Source organism: Periplaneta americana, chromosome 1 (assembly GCF_040183065.1).
Source record: "Periplaneta americana isolate PAMFEO1 chromosome 1, P.americana_PAMFEO1_priV1, whole genome shotgun sequence".
Classification (NCBI taxonomy): domain Eukaryota; kingdom Metazoa; phylum Arthropoda; class Insecta; order Blattodea; family Blattidae; genus Periplaneta; species Periplaneta americana.
The window spans coordinates 210,434,170-210,457,601 of NC_091117.1; the positions used below are offsets into that span (position 1 = coordinate 210,434,170).

The window sequence follows — 23,432 nt, forward strand, 5'->3', positions numbered from 1 at the left end:
TCTCATCTCAAAAGTGTTGGCTACCATGCATAATTTGTTTCACATAGTAGCTTGCGCACGTTCGCCATTATACATCGGCTTGGAAAAGAAAAAGAATATACCTTTTTTTTTCCTTGACGTTTGCATGACATGGAATGTACTATTACTTCAGTATAACAGTGAATATAGGTTAGAATCTGTATACAGACAGTGACAAACATGTAATTAGGATTACATTCTTGTGAGCAGATCTTCATTACGGTGGGTATCACTCTTTTCTTGTGCCCCATATCAATGAAATTGTTTTCGAAGTACTTTATTAAATTTGGCGAATCTTCGATCTCGTTACGCACCACACAAACAGGAGTGACGTCCGATTTGTGTAGTTATGGGTAGTGCAGTCGGTTATAGCGATGACCTGTGCTCCAGGTTGCGGGTTCAATCCTGGCCCAGGTCGATGGCATTTAAGTGTGCTTAAATGCTACAGGCTCATGTCAGTAGATTTACTGGCATGTAAAAGAACTCCTGCGGACAAAATTCCGGCACACGCTGACGCTGATATAACCTCGGCAGTTGCGAGCGTCGTTAAATAAACCATAATTTAATTTAATTTAATTTATTTCGAAAGATGCACTGGAAGTCACCGAAAGCTTAGCTTTGACAGTTTCATAAGCAACTAATGGACAAAGTCAGGTGGATGTGGGCGAAACGAAAGTATTGAATTCCAAGAAATACAATTACTCTGGTCGATAACCCTCTTCCAATTGCAAACTTCTACCTACCTTCGGATAGTTATTTTGACAAAGGACATGTTAGCAAGTAAAACAAAATATACAAATCTGGCTTTCGGGTCTAGCTCCCTGTGAAGCTGATTTGAATAATTTCAAAGGAAAAATTGTTCCGGGGCTGGGCATCGAACCCGGGACCTTTAACTGAGTGCGCCAATGCTCTACCGACTGAGCTACCCAGGAACATACCAGACATTGGCCCAATTGTTCCCCTTTATATCCACATACCTCAAGCGGGCTGACAAGATGTCAGAATACAACACAAATATACTATATAAATTGCGGTACATCGTTTCCATAATCTGTGAAGGTAAGTGGTCATCTAAGCCATGTATTTAAAAAAAACAACTGTTAAGGAGGGATTGTGCGTAGTTGTATTACAGTATTATTACTTTTAGCTTCCTAAAGTAAGAAGACGGGAACATCAGTTCCCACTAATGACCTTAATCGTAGGATAGGACACCAAATGATAGGCCTATACAGATTTTGTGCTACACAGACTTAACAAAGCAAATGAGTTTCCTTCACTATACGATAATTTTAATTGGTTTGTTCACATTTGATTGGTCAATCACATTTTAAAATTAGTTGATTAATCAATATGATTAAATCGACAACTCTATTTATGAAATACAAATTCAAAGTGCAGCTGAGTAGCCTACTATACTGTTGATTTAATATGTCAGGTTAGCACTGTTTATCAGATCAGTCAGTGTTTTGGAAAAAAAAGAAGGGAGAAGTGTGATTTGCTCTCTATTAACGTTTTTGTTAAGAATGCCACTTAGTTTTATTTGATGCAATTAGCAATTCAGCTCCAATTCTTCTCTCTGTAAATGGACTTATGATTTGGTATAAGTTAGTTCATAATTTGTTATTCTATCACAAAGCACTCGGCACACACTGGAGAGCACATATGGGTTAATGCCTGTGTAGATGCCCATAACATCTCTTGCAACATCTATGATATTTGTAGAGAGAATATATATATTTTTTTTATGTAAACGAGTGTGTAAAATTGAAACTATATTTATAAAAAAAAAGCAAATTGACAATGACATTCTGGATGCACTGTATATTACTTTGTGGGGCAGAAAAATATAACTCCCTTCTTTTGTAGAATAGGTCCACAATTTACAAGGGTTGGTGACATTCTGGATGCACTGTATATTACTTTGTGGGGCAGAAAAATATAACTCCCTTCTTTTGTAGAATAGGTCCACAATTTACAAGGGTTGGATAAAAAGTTATGGCAACACTGTTGTTACATGACGATGATGCGTTCGAGAGCTGCCAGCTGTGTGGACATGAACAAGGACTGTTATATGAGTTAGTGCAGCCAGCGGCGACAGTACTCTGTCAATGAACTGCAGTGTGTAGAACGTTGACTTTCATACGGATAGTGCAAGCACCCTAAAACCATGTTTAAAAAACTGGAGCAACGTTCCTGGATCAAAATTGAAATGGCACGAGGTCGTAGTGCACAAGAATGTTTACAGGGACTGCGTGAAGCATGTAGCGATGCAGCGTTGCCATATCGCACAGTGGCACGATGGGTTAAAGCGTTCCAGGAAGGCCTTGTTGGACTGGTACGAATCGTCTCTATGGACGAAACCTCGACTCACTCGTACGAACCAAATTTGAAATGCCAATCAAATGAATGGAAGCATTCTGGTTCTCCTCGTCCAAAGAAAGTGCACCCTACACAAAGTGCTGTGAAGGTGATGTTCATTGTGGTGTATGACATTGATGGGGTAATACTGCACCACGCTGTATCTCCAAAGCAGACGGTAAACGTGGACTACTACTGCAGGTTCCCGCAGCACCACCTTCGCTCAGCGACGAGAAAACGACGATACTTGGTGGTACAAAACCCCATCATTCTTCATGACAATAAAAGGAGTCACACCACTGTTGTTGTCAAGGACCTCTTGCCCCGCTGGAAATGGGAGATTCTGGAACATTCACCGTACTCACCTGATATGAGTCCATGCAATTATGATCTCTTCACCAAAGTGAAAGAACCACTGCAAGAGACCCGGTACAATACCAAAAGATGAACTTATCTGTGCTATAGGGCAGTCAATACGGAACATCAACAAAGATGTACGCGCTGATGGTGTACGTCTTCCAAACATTTGGAAAAGGTGATAAATAAAGGGAGAGACTATATTGTAAGTACGTAAATGTTATACCCCTGTGAATAAAGCTATGTCAGAAATATCGAACTTTGCCAATACTTTTTATCCAACCTTTGTATGTTAGCATTATCTACTTGGCCATTGATTTTAGACATCACTTCTGTTAACCTCTCAAAATTTGTTATAATTTTTATGAGACTTTATAGAGCAAGAGATTAAAAATAAGACAAGATAAATTTACAGTGATAAATTATATGCACTCACTCATCGTATTCTAATAAGACAAGAATGATGTAATACTGTGATATTATTGTTTAGCAGGAGGATTTTAATAGAATTAGCTTATAGCGCTGCATTAATTATGTATTGGTACTTACTTTCCAAACTTATTTTCAGAATTCCTGTCATCAGGAGTGTTTTTTATTGATGCATTGGAGCAATGATTTACATAACAGGTAAGCCAAAATAACCTAACGAGTAATTTTGTTACATTCCCTGCCAATATTATAGGCTATTTCATATTTTATATAAAAACTCTTTTTAATCTTCACTGAGTCTACCAAGTAAGTTAGGCTGTATGTCCACTAAGTAAAGTGACGCGTCTAAGCATGGAACCCATTCTTAGGGGACTCTGAAAGAACACAGTGGTGTCAGACTTGCTGTTTATTGTTTGGAGCCAGAGGAGGGGTTACAAAATTTGTACATAAAATCATAGGTTTCACAGTAAATTCCTTGCGAGAAATGATTATTGATGTTATAAAAGATGCCTTAGCGATTCTTCACCACTGTTTATACTTTTCAAGTTAATATTTTTTAAACTATTCTAGTTAACTTGATATTTGATATTATTCAGTATATTTTTTTGTATGAGAGAGAGAGAGAGAGAGATATTTTCTATTAGTAGCATTAAATCATTCATTGATACTAATCACAGAAACCCATACCAGTAAAATCAGTAATATAGAAAATTTTTCTCTGACCACATCCTTTTGGTGTTTAGTTCCTTCAGTCATGTAACAAAACACGCAGCCTAGGTGTCCTGTTAGTCTCCTAATGACAAGCTAACTTTCATATGACCAATTTGTACTGACAGAGGGAGCAGTTTCCTTTCATGGATCATATGTCAGCCTTACTTATTACTGTACATACTCAGAAACAAAATTTGGGCCACCTGAATTTTGTTTCTGGGTCTGTACAGACATTGGAGAGAATGATAACATGGATTGTTGTGACTAATTACGAGGCGCATCCAGAAAGTAAGTTTCCCGATTTTTTCCCCTTGAAAGTAAACGTAATTAGCCGTGTCAATTGCGCATGCATAACAGATCTATGACGTATCAATCATATGCCAGCCGGACAGGTCCCGCCTGGTGCCAGTAGCGTGGCAGTAGTGGTCCGAAATGGAAGCTCTTATTCCTTCTCCCACTGCCTGCGAGGTTTGGTCGGTGATAAAATTCTTTAATGCACAAAGCATTGCGCCAATTGAAATTCATCGGCAGCTCTGTTAGGTCTATGGGCCGAACATCATGAGTAAGCAGATGGTGCGTCGCTGGTGTAGGCAGTTTTCCGAAGGTCGTCAAAGTGTCCATGATGAAGAGCGCAGTGGGAGACCGTCCCTCATCAATGATGATCGTGTTGAGCTGGTGCGGCAGTGCATCATGGAGAACCGTCGCTTCACGATTACGGAGCTGAGCAGCCATTTTCCGCAGATATCGCGATCCTTGTTGCATGAGATTGTCACTAAGCACCTGCTGTTCAAAAAAGTGTGTGCCAGGTGGGTACTGAAAAACCTGACACCCTAACACAAAATGCAACGTTTAGGAGCAGCACTGACATTTCTGCAACGGTATCACGATGATGGCGACGAGTTCCTTGACAGGATCGTCACGGGCAATGAGACTTGGATTTCGCAATTCACCCCGGAAACCAAGCAGCAGTCAATGCATTGGCGGCATAGTGGATCTCCGATCAGGACGAAATTCAAACAGACGCTGTCGGTATGGAAAGTGATGTGCACGGTTCTGCTCATTGACTTTCTTCCAAGAGGTGAAACAGTGAACGCTGACCATTACTGTGAAACACTGCGAAAATTGCGACGTGCCATTCAAAACAAGAGGCGTGGAATGCTTACTGCAGGTGTTGTGCTCCTCCATGACAATGCTCGTCCACATATGGCTCGGCGTACAGCAGCTGTTTTGACGGAATTTGGCTGGGAGTTGTTTGATCATCCACCCTACAGTCCTGATCTTGCTCCCAGGGATTTTCATGCTTTCTTGCACCTCAAGAAATTCCTGTCCTCCGGTGAGTGTTTTGGCAACGACGAAGAGCTGAAGACGTCTGTCACACGCTGGTTCCATTCACAGGCGGCAGAGTTCTACGACAGAGGGATACAAAAGTTGATCCCACGATACAAGTGTCTCAATTCTGATGGTGGCTATGTTGAAAAATAGCTGGAACATTGCTGTACCTGTTGCCAGTAAATGTTTTCCTGAAAGTGTGTTTTCTTTTCTTTTTTTTTTTTAAATAGGGAAACTTACTTTCTGGATGCGCCTCGTATTACAACAGGTCTTTCTCTGTTTCGTCTGGTCATCAGTTGAGAAACAAGCCTTGTAAATATGAATCAATCAGAGTGTCGTCAGGAAAAAAGCGATAAGAAGTGGCTTGTTATGGATGGACTATTTTTTATATGAAGGTCACATTGAGAATCATACACTTAAATTCCAAGATTGGTTCATGTGTGTTCAAAATTTCGTGACAAAAATAAAATAAATTTCAATGGTGAATGGATAACCTGCAAACCATATAACTCATGCGCGAATAAAATCAATATTTATTTCGTATTTTACTGATTTTTTATTTTGGTTGCAGAATGCTAACAGATAAAGAAAAGGAATATATTACTGAACTAATGAAACTTATGCCTGACAGGGATATATATTTACTATCACTCACAGTCACAAACAATATGATTGTACCAGAAACTGTACAAGGTAAGCCCTAGTTAACAAATTTAGTTTCACTGTAGAAAATTACTAAATTGTAAAACTATAAAAATTTGTAAAAATTGTAATTGTAATATTGTAAAATTTTGACTTGTTCCACATCTTAAAGCTTCATTGCTTATGTAAGATCTATGGAATAAAATAGGCCTAAATAAATGAAAAAAAAAAAATGAAAAAAATAGAGAGACAAGGATCGTGAATAAAATTGACTTTGGAGAAATTAATATAATAAATTGATTTTCTTATCTCACTTATCACTGATTTTGTGTCTTTTGCATTGTGATTGTCCTATGTTATCTTAAGCGGTGGCTTTAAGTGTTACTGATGAACTGCTACTACTTTTGAATCTCTTTTGTTGGTTCAGAATCTTAGTGCCTTCAATGGAACCAGTGATAATATAATTGTTCAAATAAATTTATTGTTATTTAGCAAGAGGTTATTCCAAGTATGTAGTTTTGGTTAAGGTGATAATATGATTATTATGATTATCATTACTGTTGTTATTGATATTATTATTTAAGAATCTAAACTAAAGTAGCCTATGTAATATGTAAAAGTATTGAATGGTTAAGATGTCTTGTCATAAGCTCATAATATTGGATTGACACACTGAGTTGGCTATTTATCGAAATTACATCCATAAATAACTTTTTACTAAGTTACTATTTATAACTAAGGACTGAAATTGATGTTAATTGATCTCGTAAACACTAAACAAAAAAAAAAAATCATCGATGCATTTAAATGGTTGAATAAAAGAACTGACTTAATGAGAGAATGTGTATTTCACAGTAGTTGACCACTCTTCTTGATTATTATTCAAGTGATTACAGTATACGTTTTGTTATAATTGCATAAGAAGTTCCGGTACAGTACTCTTTAAATACAACTAATAACTTCAACTACTTGTTAACAAAACTCTTTGAAGTCATACAAAATCAAGATTAGCTTACTTTTAACAGAAAACCTATTTTTCTTTAATAACGTATCTATTTTATGCAAGTAACAGTACCGTAAAACGGGGTGACTTGATACGCTGGGAGGACTTGATATGTTTTTTAAGTTGATGTTTCGGCACCGAAAATCTGGAAACCCTGTTGGATAGGCCTATAGCAACCCATACTGATTCACTTTATTATGTTTTACCCTTCTCGCATATACAGTTGAACTTGGTTATAACGACATCCAAGGGACCTTAAAAATTATGTTGTTATAAACGAGTGTCGTAGTAACCGAGATTCACATTATCAATCTAGTGAGATGGAAAATGAAAAATAACAAAATTAATTAGACTTATTTTAGATTAAATATATTAACTTTTAAGCCTACAATGAACGTAATAAAATACACGTAGGCCTACAATTATAAATACAGTATTCTGTATTAAAACAGTTTGTTCAGTACTCACCAAACTACTTTACTTAGAAGGGAAGTAATCAGTCATTTTACTCTGTTCTCTTCTACTTGCCCAATACACACTCTCTAGGGCTAAATTACGTTCTATGTTCATAATTTCAGTTGCAATTTCACTGCTCCCTTTCCTAGCTTCATAGAACATGTTCATAATTCTAATGACTTCTAAAGCGTCACTCACTTTTAGTGGCCATACTGCGTTAAAATGCGTGCACTTAGTGAAAACTTCCTTTCGAAACTGATCAAATACTGCATGAATTTGGGCAGGTTACAATGGGGTGGGGAATTCGCCTGCATTCCAGAGGTCTATGAGAGAAGGAGACTGTAAAGAATTTGTCAGGGTCAGATTTCAACAAAATATTTCTTAAAATACTTTGGTTCTTAGAAAATCTTATTCCAAACTGAGGTTCAAAATGACGTTATATGCGAGGTAGACGCATATGCATTTGTCGTATTAAGCAAGGTAGGAAAGCATATGTCTTATGGGGAATTAGTAGGGACCACAGAATATTTCACGTTATAGGTGAGGTGTCGCACAAAACGAGGTCGCTATAACCAAGTTCTACTGCAGTTATTATGGCTTTCATCATGAATTTGTTAGCAAGTAATAAAGACATTTTGCCAGTACGGGCAGTTGCTAATACTTTAAGCAGCCCATGTTTGACCACTGTTGGTCAGCTTAAAAAGTATAAAATAGTACTAACCATTTCCGATACACAAATTATTAACAAAACAGTACTCGCATTTTTTTCGGGCACATGACATCTACAGAAATGTGTTCATCCAACTATTACCTGCAACAACTTTCCACGCAGTTCACTCAGCATTTACAGCAGATTGTAATACCACTTCCTCCTCTCAGGTTTGTTCTATAAACTAGGGAATCCATTCATAAAACTATTGGGGAAACTTAATGTATTTATATGATAAAAGAGTAATGGAACGGAGAAAAATTCTCTCTGGCGCCGGGATTTGAACCCGGGTTTTCAGCTCTACGTGCTGATGCTTTATCCACTAAGCCACACCGGATACCCACCCCGGCGTCGGACAGAATTGTTTCAGTTTAAGTTCCAACTCTTGAGTTCCCTCTAGTGGCCGCTCTCTGCACTACGTCATAGATGTCTATGAATGTAGGACCGAAGTCCACACATGTGCTGAGGTGCACTCGTTATGAGTTGGCCGGGATCTGACGGAATAAGCGCCGTCTTAAATCACGAAGTACATATATTTCCATGCAGATATTCTGCGTCATCATACGATGAAAGAGTAATGGAACGGAGAAAAATTCTCTCCGGCGCCGGGATTTGAACCCAGGTTTTCAGCTCTACGTGCTGATGCTTTATCTACTAAACCACACCGGATACCCACTACGTCATAGATATCTATGAACGTAGGATTGAAATCCACACATGTGCTGAGGTGCACTCGTTATGAGTGACTAGTAGGCCGGGATCCAACGGAATAAGCGCCGTCTTAAATCACGAAGTACATATGATATTTCCATGCAGATATTCTGCGTCATCATACGATGAAAGAGTAATGGAATGGAGAAAAATTCTCTCCGGCGCCGGGATTTGAACCCAGGTTTTCAGCTCTACGTGCTGATGCTTTATCCACTAAGCCACACCGGATACCCACCCCTGTGTTGGGCAGAATTGTCTCAGTTTAAGTTCCAATCTTCGGTTCCCTCTAGTGGCCGCCTTCTGCACTACGTCATAGATATCTATGAACGTAGGACTGAAATCCACACATGTGCTGAGGTGCACTCGTTATGAGTGACTAGTTGGCCGGGATCCAACGGAATAAGCGCCATCTTAAATCACAAAGTACATATGATATTTCCATGCAGATATTCTGCGTCATCATACGATGAAAGAGTAACGGAACGGAGAAAAATTCTCTCGGGCGCCGGGATTTGAACCCAGGTTTTCAGCTCTACGTGCTGATGCTTTATCCACTAAGCCACACTGGATACCCACCCCGGCGTCGGACAGAATTGTCTCAGTTTAAGTTCCAACTCTTGGGTTCCCTCTAGTGGCTGCTCTCTGCACTACGTCATAGATGTCTATGAACGTAGGACCGAAGTCCACACATGTGCTGAGGTGCACTCGTTATGAGTGACTAGTTGGCCGGGATCCGACGGAATAAGCGCCGTCTTAAATCACTAAGTACATATGATATTTCATGCAGATATTCTGCGTCATCATACGATGAAAGAGTAATGGAACGGAGAAAAATTCTCTCCGGCACCGGGATTTGAACTCGGGTTTTCAGCTCTACGTGCTGATGCTTTATCCACTAAGCCACACTGGATACCCACCCCGGCGTCGGACAGAATTGTCTCAGTTTAAGTTTCAACTCTTGGGTTCCCTCTAGTGGCTGCTCTCTGCACTACGTCATAGATGTCTATGAACGTAGGACCGAAGTCCACACATGTGCTGAGGTGCACTCGTTATGAGTGACTAGTTGGCCGGGATCCGACGGAATAAGCGCCGTCTTAAATCACGAAGTACATATGATATTTCATGCAGATATTCTGCGTCATCATACAATGAAAGAGTAATGGAACGGAGAAAAATTCTCTCCGGCGCCGGGATTTGAACCCGGGTTTTCAGCTCTACGTGCTGATGCTTTATCTACTAAGCCACACCGGATACCCACCCTGGTGTTGGGCAGAATTGTCTCAGTTTAAGTTCCAATCTTGGGTTCCCTCTAGTGGCTGCCCTCTGCGCTACGTCATAGATATCTATGAACGTAGGACAGAAATCCACACATGTGCTGAAGTGCACTCGTTATGAGTGACTAGTTGGCCGGGATCCGATGTTCCATTACTCTTTCATCGTATGATGACGCAGAATATCTGTATGGAAATATCATATGTACTTCGGTACATTAAAATAATATATATGATATGCGTAAATCACTTCGTGGTTTAAGATGGCGGTTATTCTGTCGGATCCCGGCCAACTAGTCACTCATAACGAGTGCACCTCAGCACATGTGTGGACTTCAGTCCTACGTTCATAGACATCTATGACGTAGTGCAGAGGGCGGCCACTAGAGGGAACCCAAGAGTTGGAACTTAAACTGAGACATTTCTGTCCGACGCCGGGGTGGGTATCAGGTGTGGCTTAGTGGATAAAGCATCAGCACATAGAGCTGAAAACCCGGGTTCAAATCCCAGCGCCGGAGAGAATTTTTCTCCGTTCCATTACTCTTTCATCGTATGATGACGCAGAATATCTGCATGGAAATATCATATGTACTTCGGTATATTAAAATAATATTAATGTATTTAATTGTAATGGATGAAATACCTCAATGGTCAGTTACTAGAGCATGGGTCACTATTGATGCATTTACCTTACTGATCTCCTGGGCCAAAGAGCTCAGTTCTTGAATGTACACGACAGGATAATGATGATGATGATGATGATGATGATGATGATGATGATGATGATGAGGATGACTACAATAAGAATTAATGAATGATGATTTGATATTTTCTTACAGAAGCCATAGACGCTATTATACTTCATTCAGCAACACCAGAATCTCTGCTGTCAAGAAAGAAATTGTCAAAAGATATTCTATTCAAATACCTGAATAAGAAAAAAGTGCCCATACTTCCATCAGCTGATAAAAAATCCATGATTGATAGCATTCTTCAAATGTGGGGCTGTGCTTCTAATAATAACCAGGTAAATTATACTATATTTTTCTTATTAATACTTTCAGCCTGATTCCATTCAAACATTCACATTTACAAGGGTTCAAATGGATTAGGAAAAAGTAATCATTTTGTCAGTTTTGAGGCTGTAAATGTCGAAATTAAACGTTTATAAATTTACATTTTGCCCATCTTGGAGGGAAAAATATGTAATTGTGACAAAAGTCGTTATAGACTTTGACACATTTTCAGTTTTCACTTTTATTACCGTACTACTCCCAGTAGTTAGTTCACTTTTGTATGATATGCCTTTAAACAACGTTCTACGAATTTTCTGCAGTAGGGGTGGTACACCTCTTTCATACTTACTTCCTTAAATGACTTTTAAAGAATCCGAAGGTTCATTGCTGCCCTCGCATAAGCCCACCATTGGTCCCTGTCCTGAGCAAGATTGATCCAGTCCCTAGCATCATTTCTCACTTCCCTCAAATTCGTTTTAATATTATCCTTCCATCTACGTCTCAGCCTCCCCAAAGGTCTTCCAACTAACACACTATACTGTTTTCGCTGTAAGAAAAACCCTAATGTAAACATAAGCACGGTGCTGTCATACCCGTGATTGGCTCCCAGTCGAAACACTCACATGACGCAGGAAAATATAGTTCGTATTTGGAAACCATAATCTTGTATTATTTGAAAATAAAAAAATTGAATTATAATTGTTAAATACGATGAAACATATAACTTCACTCATGTGTAAAACGCTATGTAAAAGGAAAGCTACTTTTATATTTTGTTATGTACTATGAACGCGGATGAATACCAACAGTAACACTACGTTAGTCTGTTCTTGTAACAAGATGGTGTCACTTGAGCTCGTAGTTGTTCACATAAGCACGTGGTACTGAAGTATGGGTTCTGTATCCTCAGTGTATCTGGTTATTAGTCATAAGATTGGAAACCCTCTCAAAAGCGGAAAAACAAATACTCTTAAAGGTATATAATAAGTTATGTGATCATTTAATTACAGTAATAATATAAAGTAAATGTTTCCTAAGCAAACGAATGCATAGTAGTGAGGTTAGGCCTACTTGACGAGTAACAGGAAATGTTTAACATGAAACAGAATGTACAGCAGTAAGCAGGAACACGTACTGAGAATCTATGGCGCCAAACAGCGGCCAATGAAGCCTCACTTCAGTCATGTTCTGTTGTTTACATTAGGATTTTTCTTACAGCGAAAAGATTATATATGCAGTTCTGGATTCACTCATATATGTGCTACATGTTCTATAAAATAAACCTACATTTATTGGTACCTCCAACAAAATCAGTGTTTTTACATTGAATGGCTTCATTGCCAAATGCAAGGCACTAGACAACATTGAAAAATTACGTAATGTACAGCAAAGATTAGTCATTACAAATGAAGAATACATGGGAAAAACAATCAATGTTACAATTCTCTTAAGAGTGACATCATCTAATTCAGTATATTACTGAAAAATTGTTTTTTTTTTTCTTATCAAAACTGGTAAAGGAGAATTATCACCATGGATACACTCATCGTTTCCATTAGGAACAGCAATAAATTTTGCAGTAATATACTGAATCACCCTTAAGAGAATTATGACTTTGTTTTTCGCCTTTACTCTTCAAATATAGGTACAATATGACACGAGCCTTGAACTTGAAAACAAAAATTTCAACATAAAAATGGTATTTGCTTGGCAAATCATACTGACGGGGATAACACAGGTGCAAATTATGAAATTACCATGAATTTATTTATTTTATTAGTCCAGTGTTCAACACAGACATTTGGGAAACTTATTTTCAGAAGATTTATAATTTAACTTGAAGTCAGTGGTCTTCAGGATAAAGTCAGTTGAAATGTTGCTGCGTCATTGTGCTGCATAGCTGATTTTATTTATTTATTTTTTAAGTTTCAGTCTTGAAAATGAACGTTCTACAGCACAGTTGGTCACAGTGATACACATGAACACTTTGAGTGCAATTTCAACATTGGAAAACAGATGTTAAGTTATCGGAAATTATTTTTCTGTAAAATGCAGGGAAATTATCACAATTTTCATCAAGAACAGTGTATTGCTTGGGATGCTCACAGTCATTTAAATGGTCACCATAACCAGATGTTCACACTTTTTGTTTAGCTGTCAGAACTTATTGTTTTCAATTCACTGAAGAAAGAAAACAGATGTGCAATCGATGAATAAGGTCCTGCACGTTTTGTCCATCCAGGAATTAGAGTCCAGAGCAGGAAGAAATGTTTCCACCCTGAACTTTTCTCTTTTGCTGAAAATTCTTCTTCTGATCCATCATATCTAGGAAGACGTACTCATAAATTTCGTTTTTGTTTCTGTCTTTTCGCATCTCTGTTGTAATCTGAATCTGGACACCTACTTCTGGCTTTCAATTCGTATTCACAAAATTTGCCTCTAATTTCCTAAAGATAGGTTTTTAGAGACTCAAGAAGATTCAGGGCGACGTTGTATGCTAATAGAGTTCACTGTAGGGTACCAGAAATCAATAAATATAAACATTTTTGAGATAATCTTGTTCTTTAATTCACAAATGGCTAATTATTTTTAACTGTATGGTATATTACTGATGAGTTAATGACTGAATTTGGTATCATTTTCCTCTATTCAATACCTAATTCCCTCTTTACCCTTTCCTATCCAGTCCTCTGACTGAACTCTTACTTTCTTCGACCCCGACGGCATTAGAGCATTCGAGGCCTAGGGGTTCATTTCACTTTCCTTCCTCCTCTTCCTACTTTTCTGTTCCTAGTGCTGACTGGCTATGGCACTAAAATCGTCCTCCAGTGGCTTAAGGAGGGAAAGCTGGTGATCAACAAGATCTCCCAGCTAGGTCCAATGGACCCGTCGACCAACAGCAGGTGTGGTCCTCCAGACATTCTGGGGGTTGTGTGTGAATGAAGTAGCCACCAAAACGTTAAAATATGGTGTTCACTTAAATCGGCTACAACTTGCCATTTCCACTCCAGTATACCAAGAAATGGATTCGGAACACCTCAAAATCTGTGCTTCAGTGGCTGACCATGATAATATCTTTGAAAAATATTGGAGTGCAAGAGGTCAAATGACTTTATTGTCAAACGCCTGGCATTAGAAAACAACAACATATTACTATATAGTGCAAAAAAGGTAGTTTCTTAAAGTTCTTTAAGAAAATTGTCAACTTGTACAACCTTTGTCATGGAAAATGGTCACTCTGCTGTAGCGTGAATTTTTCTAAGTGTCATTCGGATTAACACGAGATTTCACACGGGAAATATTAAGCATTGAGTTCCGAGGATGAAGTCAAGTCCTAACAGTAACGTATCTGTAAGTCACGAAACGACATATTCCCTATGAAGCCTTCATGACTTAGCGATAGAGCTCTTTCTTCTCGTTACAAAGACTTGGCTTCGAATTTCATTATGTAAAATTCACGTGTGTAAACACAGTGCGCATGATGATTGCTGAAGTATTCTGAGGTGAGATTTTAGTCTCTGAACAGAGACCAATTTCCGTGTCAAAGGGTGTACACTAATTTAGGGGAAGTGTCATTTACAAGTGACTGTGCTTGTAGATTTTTTCGTATTAAACTTAATGTTTTTTTGTTGCATACAATTATTTATTTAAAAACTGGTCTTCATTGTGTACTGTATTTTACTTTTTATAGTTTTTAGTTAGGAGGCCGGAGGGAAAAAGACCGTTGAGGAGGCCGAGACATAGATGGGAGGATAATGATATGATATGATATAATATGATATATTTATTCCACCAGCTTACATTGGTCGTGATGGCTCTTCACATTACTGTATACAGTGCCATCACTCCCTTGGATACATGATTTTCTGCTTACGCTTTTTCTCAACCTCCAGCTATTACATATAAATGACCCTGATCACTTTTCTATCACGTCCCTCACCTCTGTTTCCCTCCCTTCTTCTTATATTTGCCCTTCCCTTTCCTAGTTATCTATCTTATTCTTAATTAACTAAACAATGACTTCTCTCAATCTCTTATTAATTGGTCCGAACATTGTTTATATTTGTTGAACTCTTCCATAGTTGTTAACTTATTTATTCACTTGAATCACTAACATTCACTAACCACTAATTCCCATTAATCTAATCTGTATATTTTCAGATGAAGTAGTTCCTACCATTTCATTACCTTTCCATTCTCACTTCCTTTATTATATTTGTATCACTACTTACTTATTATATCTTATTCTTTTTCAACATTATTCCCTTGCCTTACCATCTTTTCTGTCACTATCACTCTTTTCACTTTATCACTTTCTTACGTTTTGTCACTCATGCCACTCAAGCACCAACCTCTTAAGTTATAAGTTTTCTGTCCCTTACTTCTTCCCACTGACAAACCTCTATTCGGTGTCCCTAATGTTGCTTCATCCCTTCCAATTCTTGTACAATCTTGTCTTCTTATCTTGGTATCTTCTTTATCTCTATAGATGGGAGGATAATATTAAAATGGATTTGAGGGAGGTGGAATATGATAGAGACTGGATTAATCTTGCACAGGATAGGGACCGATGGCAGGCTCATGTGAGGGCGGCAATGAACCTCTGGGTTCCTTAAAAGCCAAATGTAAGTGACTAAGATTTAATATTACTTTATGTACGGTAAGTTCCTCTTAAAGTGATGTCCATTGGTCCCAATTTTTAATAGTCTTGTATTGGACCGTTGCTAGTTGCCGCCATTAACACTATTTTGGAAGTTCAATTATTAGCAATTTTGTTGTTGCAGCTTCTAAAATCACCTGTGCACGATCAGGACTCTGCTGTGGTTGGGATGAAACCTGCAAACACTACACCCGACGTGGGTGAGATAGACGAGATGGCTCGCCAATTTACAAACTGGTTCTACTCAATGTTAAATCAACATGAAGTAACGTCTCAAGAAACAAGACTAGGAATTGAGCACTTTTGGCAGGACTGTAATATGTGTCTGGTGATACAGTCTGAAATAGAAAGCATTAAACATGAAGTACAGAACAACGCATCAGATGTTGTGCAGCTTTTGTGCAGTACCAAAATCGAACATAACTTACACTTCAACCCCAATATGTCAAGTGAGGGTGTAAAAGGCAAAACAGATGCACACGGCTTAGTCATGATTATTGTATGTGGAACATTACACCAGCAAGATAGATGTGTTGGCGTGTTTGAACAATTGTTTGGTTTAATAAGAGATCCATCAGCTTGCAATAACTGGAAGATAAAGTACACAAATGTGATTCTTAAGAGTAAAAGTTTAGTCACGTGTTTACCTACTCTTGCAGAAGGAAGTTTTTTGAAGAGTATAACAGCGCCACCAAATCCCATTCAATCATAAAAGTTATTGTGATTTTTTTGTCATGTTTATACCGTATATAATAATTTCAGTGTTAGATTATGGTCAGAAATCCATTCATGTAACTTCAGATAATGTAACTACATCATTCTTACAATCTGAAAACTGTATACAATCACAATGAATATTGTTTTATTTTAATAGATAATATTACAGCGACTTTTTTAAATTCATTCATTCATAGTGTTCTGTCCAAGGGCAGGTCTTTCACTGAAAATCCAGCATTCTCCAGTCTTTCCTATTTTCCGCTTCCTCTTTGTCTCCTCATATGATCCATATATGTTAATGTCGTCTATAATCTGATATCTTCTTCTGCCACGAACTCTTCTCCCGTTCACCATTCCTTCCAGTGGATCCTTCAGTAGGCAATTTCTTCTCAGCCAGTGACCCAGCCAATTTCTTTTCCTCTTTCTGATCAGTTTCAGCATCAGTCTTTCTTCATCCGCTCTTTCCAATACAGCTTCGTTTCTTACTCTGTCTGTCCATTTCACACGCTCCATCCTTCTCCATATCCACATTTCAAGTATTTAACCCTTCCAGTGAATTTTGGTGAAATCCGGAGGGCCTGATTAGTCAGATCCACTCTCCTCACCTCCACACTGGTGCCCCCTGGGATCTTTTAAGATGCAAAAGTGAGAGTGGTGTGCGGAAAGCAATGGGAAGCTACTCTCGGCTCCACAAGTAAAGAACCCTGGCCTCACACCACTTCTGCACAGATGACAGTGATTGACAGGCCAGTTAGGGGAAGCTGTTGCCACGTTTGCTCTTGGCTGGACCCTTTAAATGTATTTTCTTTTGCAACTGGTTGGATTCTTTCAAAAATGGAAAATTCACAACACAGCATTCTCAGCGGTCTCCTGGCGGTATCTTTGTCCACAGTTTCACTAATTGGGGGAGCGTGTCAGTCAGATTTATGGCTTCCTGAACCCAACCCTGCAACGAAGGTTCTTTACTTGTGAAATCAAGAGTACCGCATTTACCTTTTCCAAGAAAAACTGCGAACATGGCAAGATGAGTCTTTCCACGGTAAAAGATTCCGGACATAAACTTTTTTCAATAAATACCTTGAATAGCACTTATATCCATTTTGAAGTTTTAAGAACATAAAATCGAATTGAAGTAAAATAAGTCTTTTTTTTCTCTCTCTTTTATTTATGAAATATATGTGGAACTCAGGACGATAAAAATGCTGTAATTCAGCCATTTTCAACCGGTGTAGACCGAGAAGATGAAAATACTGAAGGTTATCATAGTAAAAATTGGAAAAATCAAAATTAAAAAAAAAAGTTTGAAAAAGTGATCCAAAGTCAACTTTCAGCAAATGGAGCACAAATAACATTCAGTAAACAGTGTATGTGTGAGAGTGGCAGAGAAGATAATATGACTGACACTCAGCCAGGATTTCCAGATCAGTAGAGTTAATATGTCGTACCAACCTTTAAAAAATCGTATTTAATTGTCTGGATTTAATGTTCCTAATTATGTCAGGTGAATACAATGCATGCAGTTCTGCGTTGTGTAACTTTCTCCATTCTCCTGTAACTTCATCCCTCTTAGTCCCAAATATTTTCCTAAGAACCTTATTCTTAAACACACTTAACCTCTGTTCCTCTCTCAAAGTGAGAGTCAAAGTTTCACAACCATACAGAACAATCAGTAATATAACTCTTTTATAAATTCTAACTTTAAGATTTTTTGACAACAGACTAGATGACAAAAGCTTCTCAACCGAATAATAACAGGCATTTCCCATATTTATTCTGTGTTTAATTTCCTCCCGAGTGTCATTTATATTTGTTGCTGTTGCACCAAGATATTTGAATTATTCCACCCCTTCGAAGGATAAATCTCCAATTTTTATATTTCCATTTCGTACAATATTCTGGTCACGAGACATAATCATATGCTTTGTCTGCTGATTAAAACTCACTGTTGACTGTTGTCAATTAGAATTACATAATACAAATACACTGCTACCAATCTCAATTAAATTAAAAAGAATGAATGCACTCATATTGCAGGTGTATTTTGTTTTCAGTCCCGCATTCACTGAAAACAGATAGGTTTATACTCCCATGTTCACTTCAAGCTGAGAAGTTAATTGAATGTTGATAATGATAATTTTAAAAAATGTTTCTTAAAATGTTTTGCAGACCTGACAGATTGTTCCATGACTCACCAAAATATCGCCTGCAACCCATAGTTTGAGAAACACTGTTTTAGACCATAAAGAGTGTTTTGACTGCCACATGTTTCAGGAGAGACAAATACTGGTTGAAAATAACGAGTGTTCAAGACAACCATGTACTAGCAGCAGTAGGCGATTTTCACAAACAAGTTAAGGGGAGAGGATGGTATTTTTTGGTGAAAAATTAGTAAATTAAAAAAAAAAAATTCTTTAAAATACTCTGTGATATGTGTGGAATGCATAGCATAACATTTTGTGGGTATATGTGCCCTTATCGGATGTTGAGTCGCCATTTTTAAACTTACTGCGTTATGGATTTTTAAATCACTCACCCACTTTTATTGTTGTTTCCGGTAAATTAAATTAAAAAAATATTTTTTCTCTTTAAATACTCTTTGATATGTGTGGAATGCATTGCATAACATTTTGTGGGTATTTGTGCCCTTATTGGATGTTGAGACGTCATTTTCAAACTTCCTGTGCTGTGTATTTTTAAATCACACGCCCACTTTTATCGGTTTCCAATAACTTAATTTTTTTTGCTACATTGCCAGATAAAAATGGATATAATTTCTGAACTATTAAAGATACATGCATGAAATTTAGAACATACATTCTTTAGACTATTAGGAATGGTTTCTCTGTAACAGAATTTTGTTAATTGATTTCATTTTAAAAATACGTCCGTTTGTTTGCAAGAAAGGAAATCAGAAAATTGTTATTAAATTTTAATTGTTTATTTTACAAACGTAGGGACTAATATCAAAATTCTGTTACAGACAGTTTGTAGAACATGCTTTTGCAAATACATTGCAAAAAAAAGTTTGAGTCTATCTTTAAAAACGGTTTAGATATATCGGTTTTAGTACAATCCTGCATTGGGTATATTTTTTTCAAATTTGGGCCCCCAAATATTTTTTTTTTTTCAAAATATTTATACTTGGTTGAGTTCCTACAGCTATGAGCTCTCTACATACAAAAAATTAATATTTTACACCAAATAGGAAAAAAGGTTTAAAAAATACCATCCTCTCCCCTTAAACATGCATCACATCACTGCTAAGTCGATAACCATGCTTCTGACACCTGATCAGAAACAGCAGCACCTCGACATTTACCAAGAACTTCGAGATCTAGCAACAACGACCCAACTTTCATCTTCAAAGTCATCACAGACTATGAAAATTGGGTTTATGGATACAAAGCAGCAATTTGTTGCAAGGAAAGACCTACTGTACAGCCACCAAGACCAAAGAAGATGTGACAGGTCAGAAGTGCAATAAAAGGCATATTTCTCACCCTCCCTCCATTGAGGGGAATGTGCACCGGGAATTCCTTCTCCCTTATCATACAGTAAATTACATGTTTACTACTTAGTTTTGAGACGACTGAGAGAAGATTTGCAGTGGAAATAATCGAACAGTAGTGCGATCACAATGGTTCCTACATCATCACTACAATGCACCTGCTCATGTCGCCTGAAAATGTAGCAGTTTTTTTTTTTTACAGTTAACATGTCAGTTTTCCACATCTTCTTTATTTGCTAGATATAGAAAATGCAGCTGCGTCCACTTACTATAGTACATTATGCAATGAGCCTATAATGGTAGTAATTATGACGCGAGTATGTTTATGAAACGAGCACAAGCTTGTTTCATAATTTTCATACAAGCGTCTTAATTACCATTATAGGCAAGTTTCATACGACTTTTTATGCTCGACCATATTTCTAACTTGAAATTATTCATAAGTATTCATATTATTCTTATCTGACTGGGAGCGCAAGTGACCTTGTGCAATCTCGTAAATCGTGAGCTGTGCGCAGATGCGAAAGTTGATTTTTTCCGAGGAACAAATATCATTGACCTTGATATAATCTAGAGAGTAAAATGAACATTAATCTTGATATAACCTGGAAATTGATTTAGACATTGAAAAACGAGATGACAAATTGAATTTATTTGAATATTATTTACAATTAACGCTAATTATTATAGTAACAGAACATAACCTTCTGTGACAGTATTGGATTTCCAGCCTCCGTGACGTTTCGCTAGTTGTCTTTGATTGCATATCCAAGAATAATCAATACTTGCGCTTTCATATTGCTTTCTCATTGGTGGAAAACCTGAACTTTAATGAGGTCCATTAAAGAGCTGCTACCAGGTGTATAATCACTACATTTCAGCATGGTCGAGCATAAAAACATAAATTTAATTGTGTTCTTTAGCCATATTTTTTATCATTGTTTAATAAATAATACATAAAAACGATATCACTTTTGCAGCATTTTATTATTTATGTATATAATACATGATTTCATAGAATCTTTAGCATGGGGCTCCAAAAAACGTTATCATTCTTTATGTAAAATATTCTGGTAGTGTACACATCCAGGCTCTAATGATTATGAAGCTCTTAAAATGTAAGAAAAGATAATAAACTGGCATCAAATGTAACGTTAAAAGTGTAAAGTAGCCTAAATAACACGAACACAAAAATAGTTCAACATTTCTTCAAAAGTTGATTTATTCACTTTATTTTGTTCACGGTTGGTATAGATTTTCACCGGAACTATTCAGTTCTTCTGGTATCGTTTGTGAATAGCTGAAAAAGATGTAGAATATTTTATTATTGAAGTATAATTAGAAGAAAATGTAGATGAAATAACTGTCTCTAAAGAGTGTTAGTACTTAGTATTCACATACCCTCCATGAGGTACATTGAGATATAGTGGAGCTTCATCATCCTCTGGAGTGACAGTAACAGCTGGTGTACGGAACAAGGACTTCTGAGCCACTCGAACTGTTGTCCGCCTTTTCAAAACATACTAAAAAAAAAAAAGAAAAACCTTCCTAAGCATTATAGATTAAATGAAATATAAAATACTGTGTGAAGTATTATGCACCAAAGTATGAAAGTACTGAATAATTTCAAGGGAAAAATTGTTCCAGAGCCGGGTATCGAAGCTGGGACCTTTGGCTAAGTGCACCAACACTCTACCAACTGAGCTACCCAGGAACTTTACCAGACACTGACTCAGTTTTTCCCTTTATATCCACAGAACTCAAAGTGGCTGACAAACTGTCAAATATCCAACATTGAGTGCACACAGACTCTGTGTGACTTAAAATGTAGTTTTTCCTGTTAACGAACAGTGATTTGTATTATTCAGATCTAGCTTTCAGAATATTCCGGCCCTGAAAGCTAGATTTATATAATACACGTCACTGTTCGTTAATAGAAAAAAACCAAAATTTAAGTCACAAGTTTGGTGCACTCACCGTTGGATGTTTGATGGTTTGTCAGCCCACTCTAAGGTATGTGGATATAAAGGGAAAAATTGAGTCAGTGTCTGGTAGAATTCCTGGGTAGTTCAGTTGGTAGAGTGTTGGTGCACTTAGCCAAAGGTCCCAGGTTCGATATCCAGCAATGGAACAATTTTTCCCTTGAAATTATTCAAATCAGCTTCACAGAGAGCTATACCTCACAGCTACATTTGTATGAAAGTATCGTTATGAACTGTGGACAAGTAGCACATGGGAAGAAAAATAATTAACTGATTGAAATTATTACAATCAGTCATTTTTGTGAGCAAACACTGTGAACATAAATTCATATATAAGCATTGATGCTCAATGAAATAACATGTGTACTTAAAATATGTGTTTGATTTAAAATAATCTTGAGAATTATGTGCAAAAAAAAAGTAACTGAAGTAAACATAGTACATGTGTGTATCTTATGTTTATATGTGGAGCATGTAGTTGTGTAAGGATGGCCAGAGCTTTTGGTTTTGCTGTCACTATCAGGATTTTTTTTTTCAAACACTGTATTTGTTTATGGTGTGAACACGTACCTGAGTTTGTGGTTCTGTTGTTTCAGTCGAGGATGAGCCAGGAGCAATTTCAACCATGCCAATTTCAGGATGTTTACCTTTCTGGCGTACAACAGCTAACTCATTTACAGCTGAAATAAAGCAACAGCAAAAATAAGTACTGGTAGGCCTAGTTGTTTTATATTTATATTTGAATACTTAACTTCAGAACATAATATTATTAGAGCTAGGAGTTTTATGTAGTATTATATAGCAAAATATATAAATATGTAGTAAAATAGAAAAAGTATGTAGTATTATGTAGGCAAACCAAACACTATTATGAGACACTGTATTGAATAATAACACGCAATCTAACATCAACACAACCACTCCTACAGAGAGACTGAACTGGACTGCCGATTGTATAGGAGACGGTTTGCCGTGTGTTGCATGGCTTTTTGTGCAGGTCGTTTGCCACCCTGTTACCCTACATTATGTAAGCAAATGCTCTGTAATAAGCAGTGGCGGTTCCCGCATATTTCTTAAGAGGAGGAAAGAAGTTAACTGCACAAAATGACACCTTCTTGAATGAAGCATGCTACAAATTAGCCTACATGCATACATGTAAGACTAGATAGTGTTCGGGTTGGCTTCCCTTTTGTATAGCAATAATCTGTCCTTGTAAACTGAGTTTCCTAAATAATTGTCCAAAATATAATACGTTTTCACTTCCATTCAATTTGAAATATATTTGTACAAAACTGACAACTTGGATGTTGTCCTGTCTAGTAGACAATGAATGGAAGTGAATTTCTGTGGCCAAAATGATCTACGATACTAACATAGAACTACTTCCTCTTTGTTTTATACAAACCCGACTTTAGCTTTCAAATATCCTCGAAAGTTTCAAATCATGAATAGTACCCTATACATATAAAGTGCAATGAATAATATATTTTTATTTATAATTTTAAAAAAGTTTACATGGTGTCTTATATTTTTGCGTTAAAATGTTTTTATTGTG

General features: G+C 37.2%; 2 protein-coding genes across 6 annotated transcripts in view; one reads left to right on the plus strand and one right to left on the minus strand.

Moving 5' to 3' along the window:
* The first annotated feature begins 49 nt into the window (after positions 1-49).
* On the plus strand, positions 50-16,559 carry LOC138707490 (uncharacterized protein C3orf38 homolog). Of its 4 annotated transcripts, none has more exons than XM_069836989.1 (5): positions 50-240; positions 3,302-3,360; positions 5,774-5,895; positions 10,834-11,021; positions 15,795-16,559. In XM_069836989.1, exons 2-5 carry the CDS (start codon positions 3,332-3,334, stop codon positions 16,380-16,382), a joined length of 927 nt encoding a protein of 308 aa, XP_069693090.1. In that variant the 5' UTR covers positions 50-240; positions 3,302-3,331; the 3' UTR covers positions 16,383-16,559. The 4 variants fall into 4 exon arrangements, with proteins under 4 accessions (XP_069693090.1, XP_069693108.1, XP_069693099.1 ...); XM_069836998.1 differs by lacking the exon at positions 50-240 and adding an exon at positions 247-1,077; XM_069837007.1 differs by lacking the exon at positions 5,774-5,895.
* Positions 16,560-20,863: 4,304 nt separating this feature from the next.
* Positions 20,864-23,432, minus strand: part of LOC138707481 (dual oxidase maturation factor 1-like) — a 35,829-nt gene continuing 33,260 nt past the window's right edge. For both annotated transcript variants that reach the window (XM_069836965.1, XM_069836975.1), the window contains exons 9-11: positions 22,448-22,557; positions 21,297-21,418; positions 20,864-21,195 (exon numbers count right to left, since the gene is read on the minus strand). In XM_069836965.1, the coding sequence (XP_069693066.1) occupies positions 21,135-21,195; positions 21,297-21,418; positions 22,448-22,557 (293 nt within the window). In that variant the 3' untranslated portion in view covers positions 20,864-21,134. The remainder of the gene's footprint in view (positions 21,196-21,296; positions 21,419-22,447; positions 22,558-23,432) is intronic.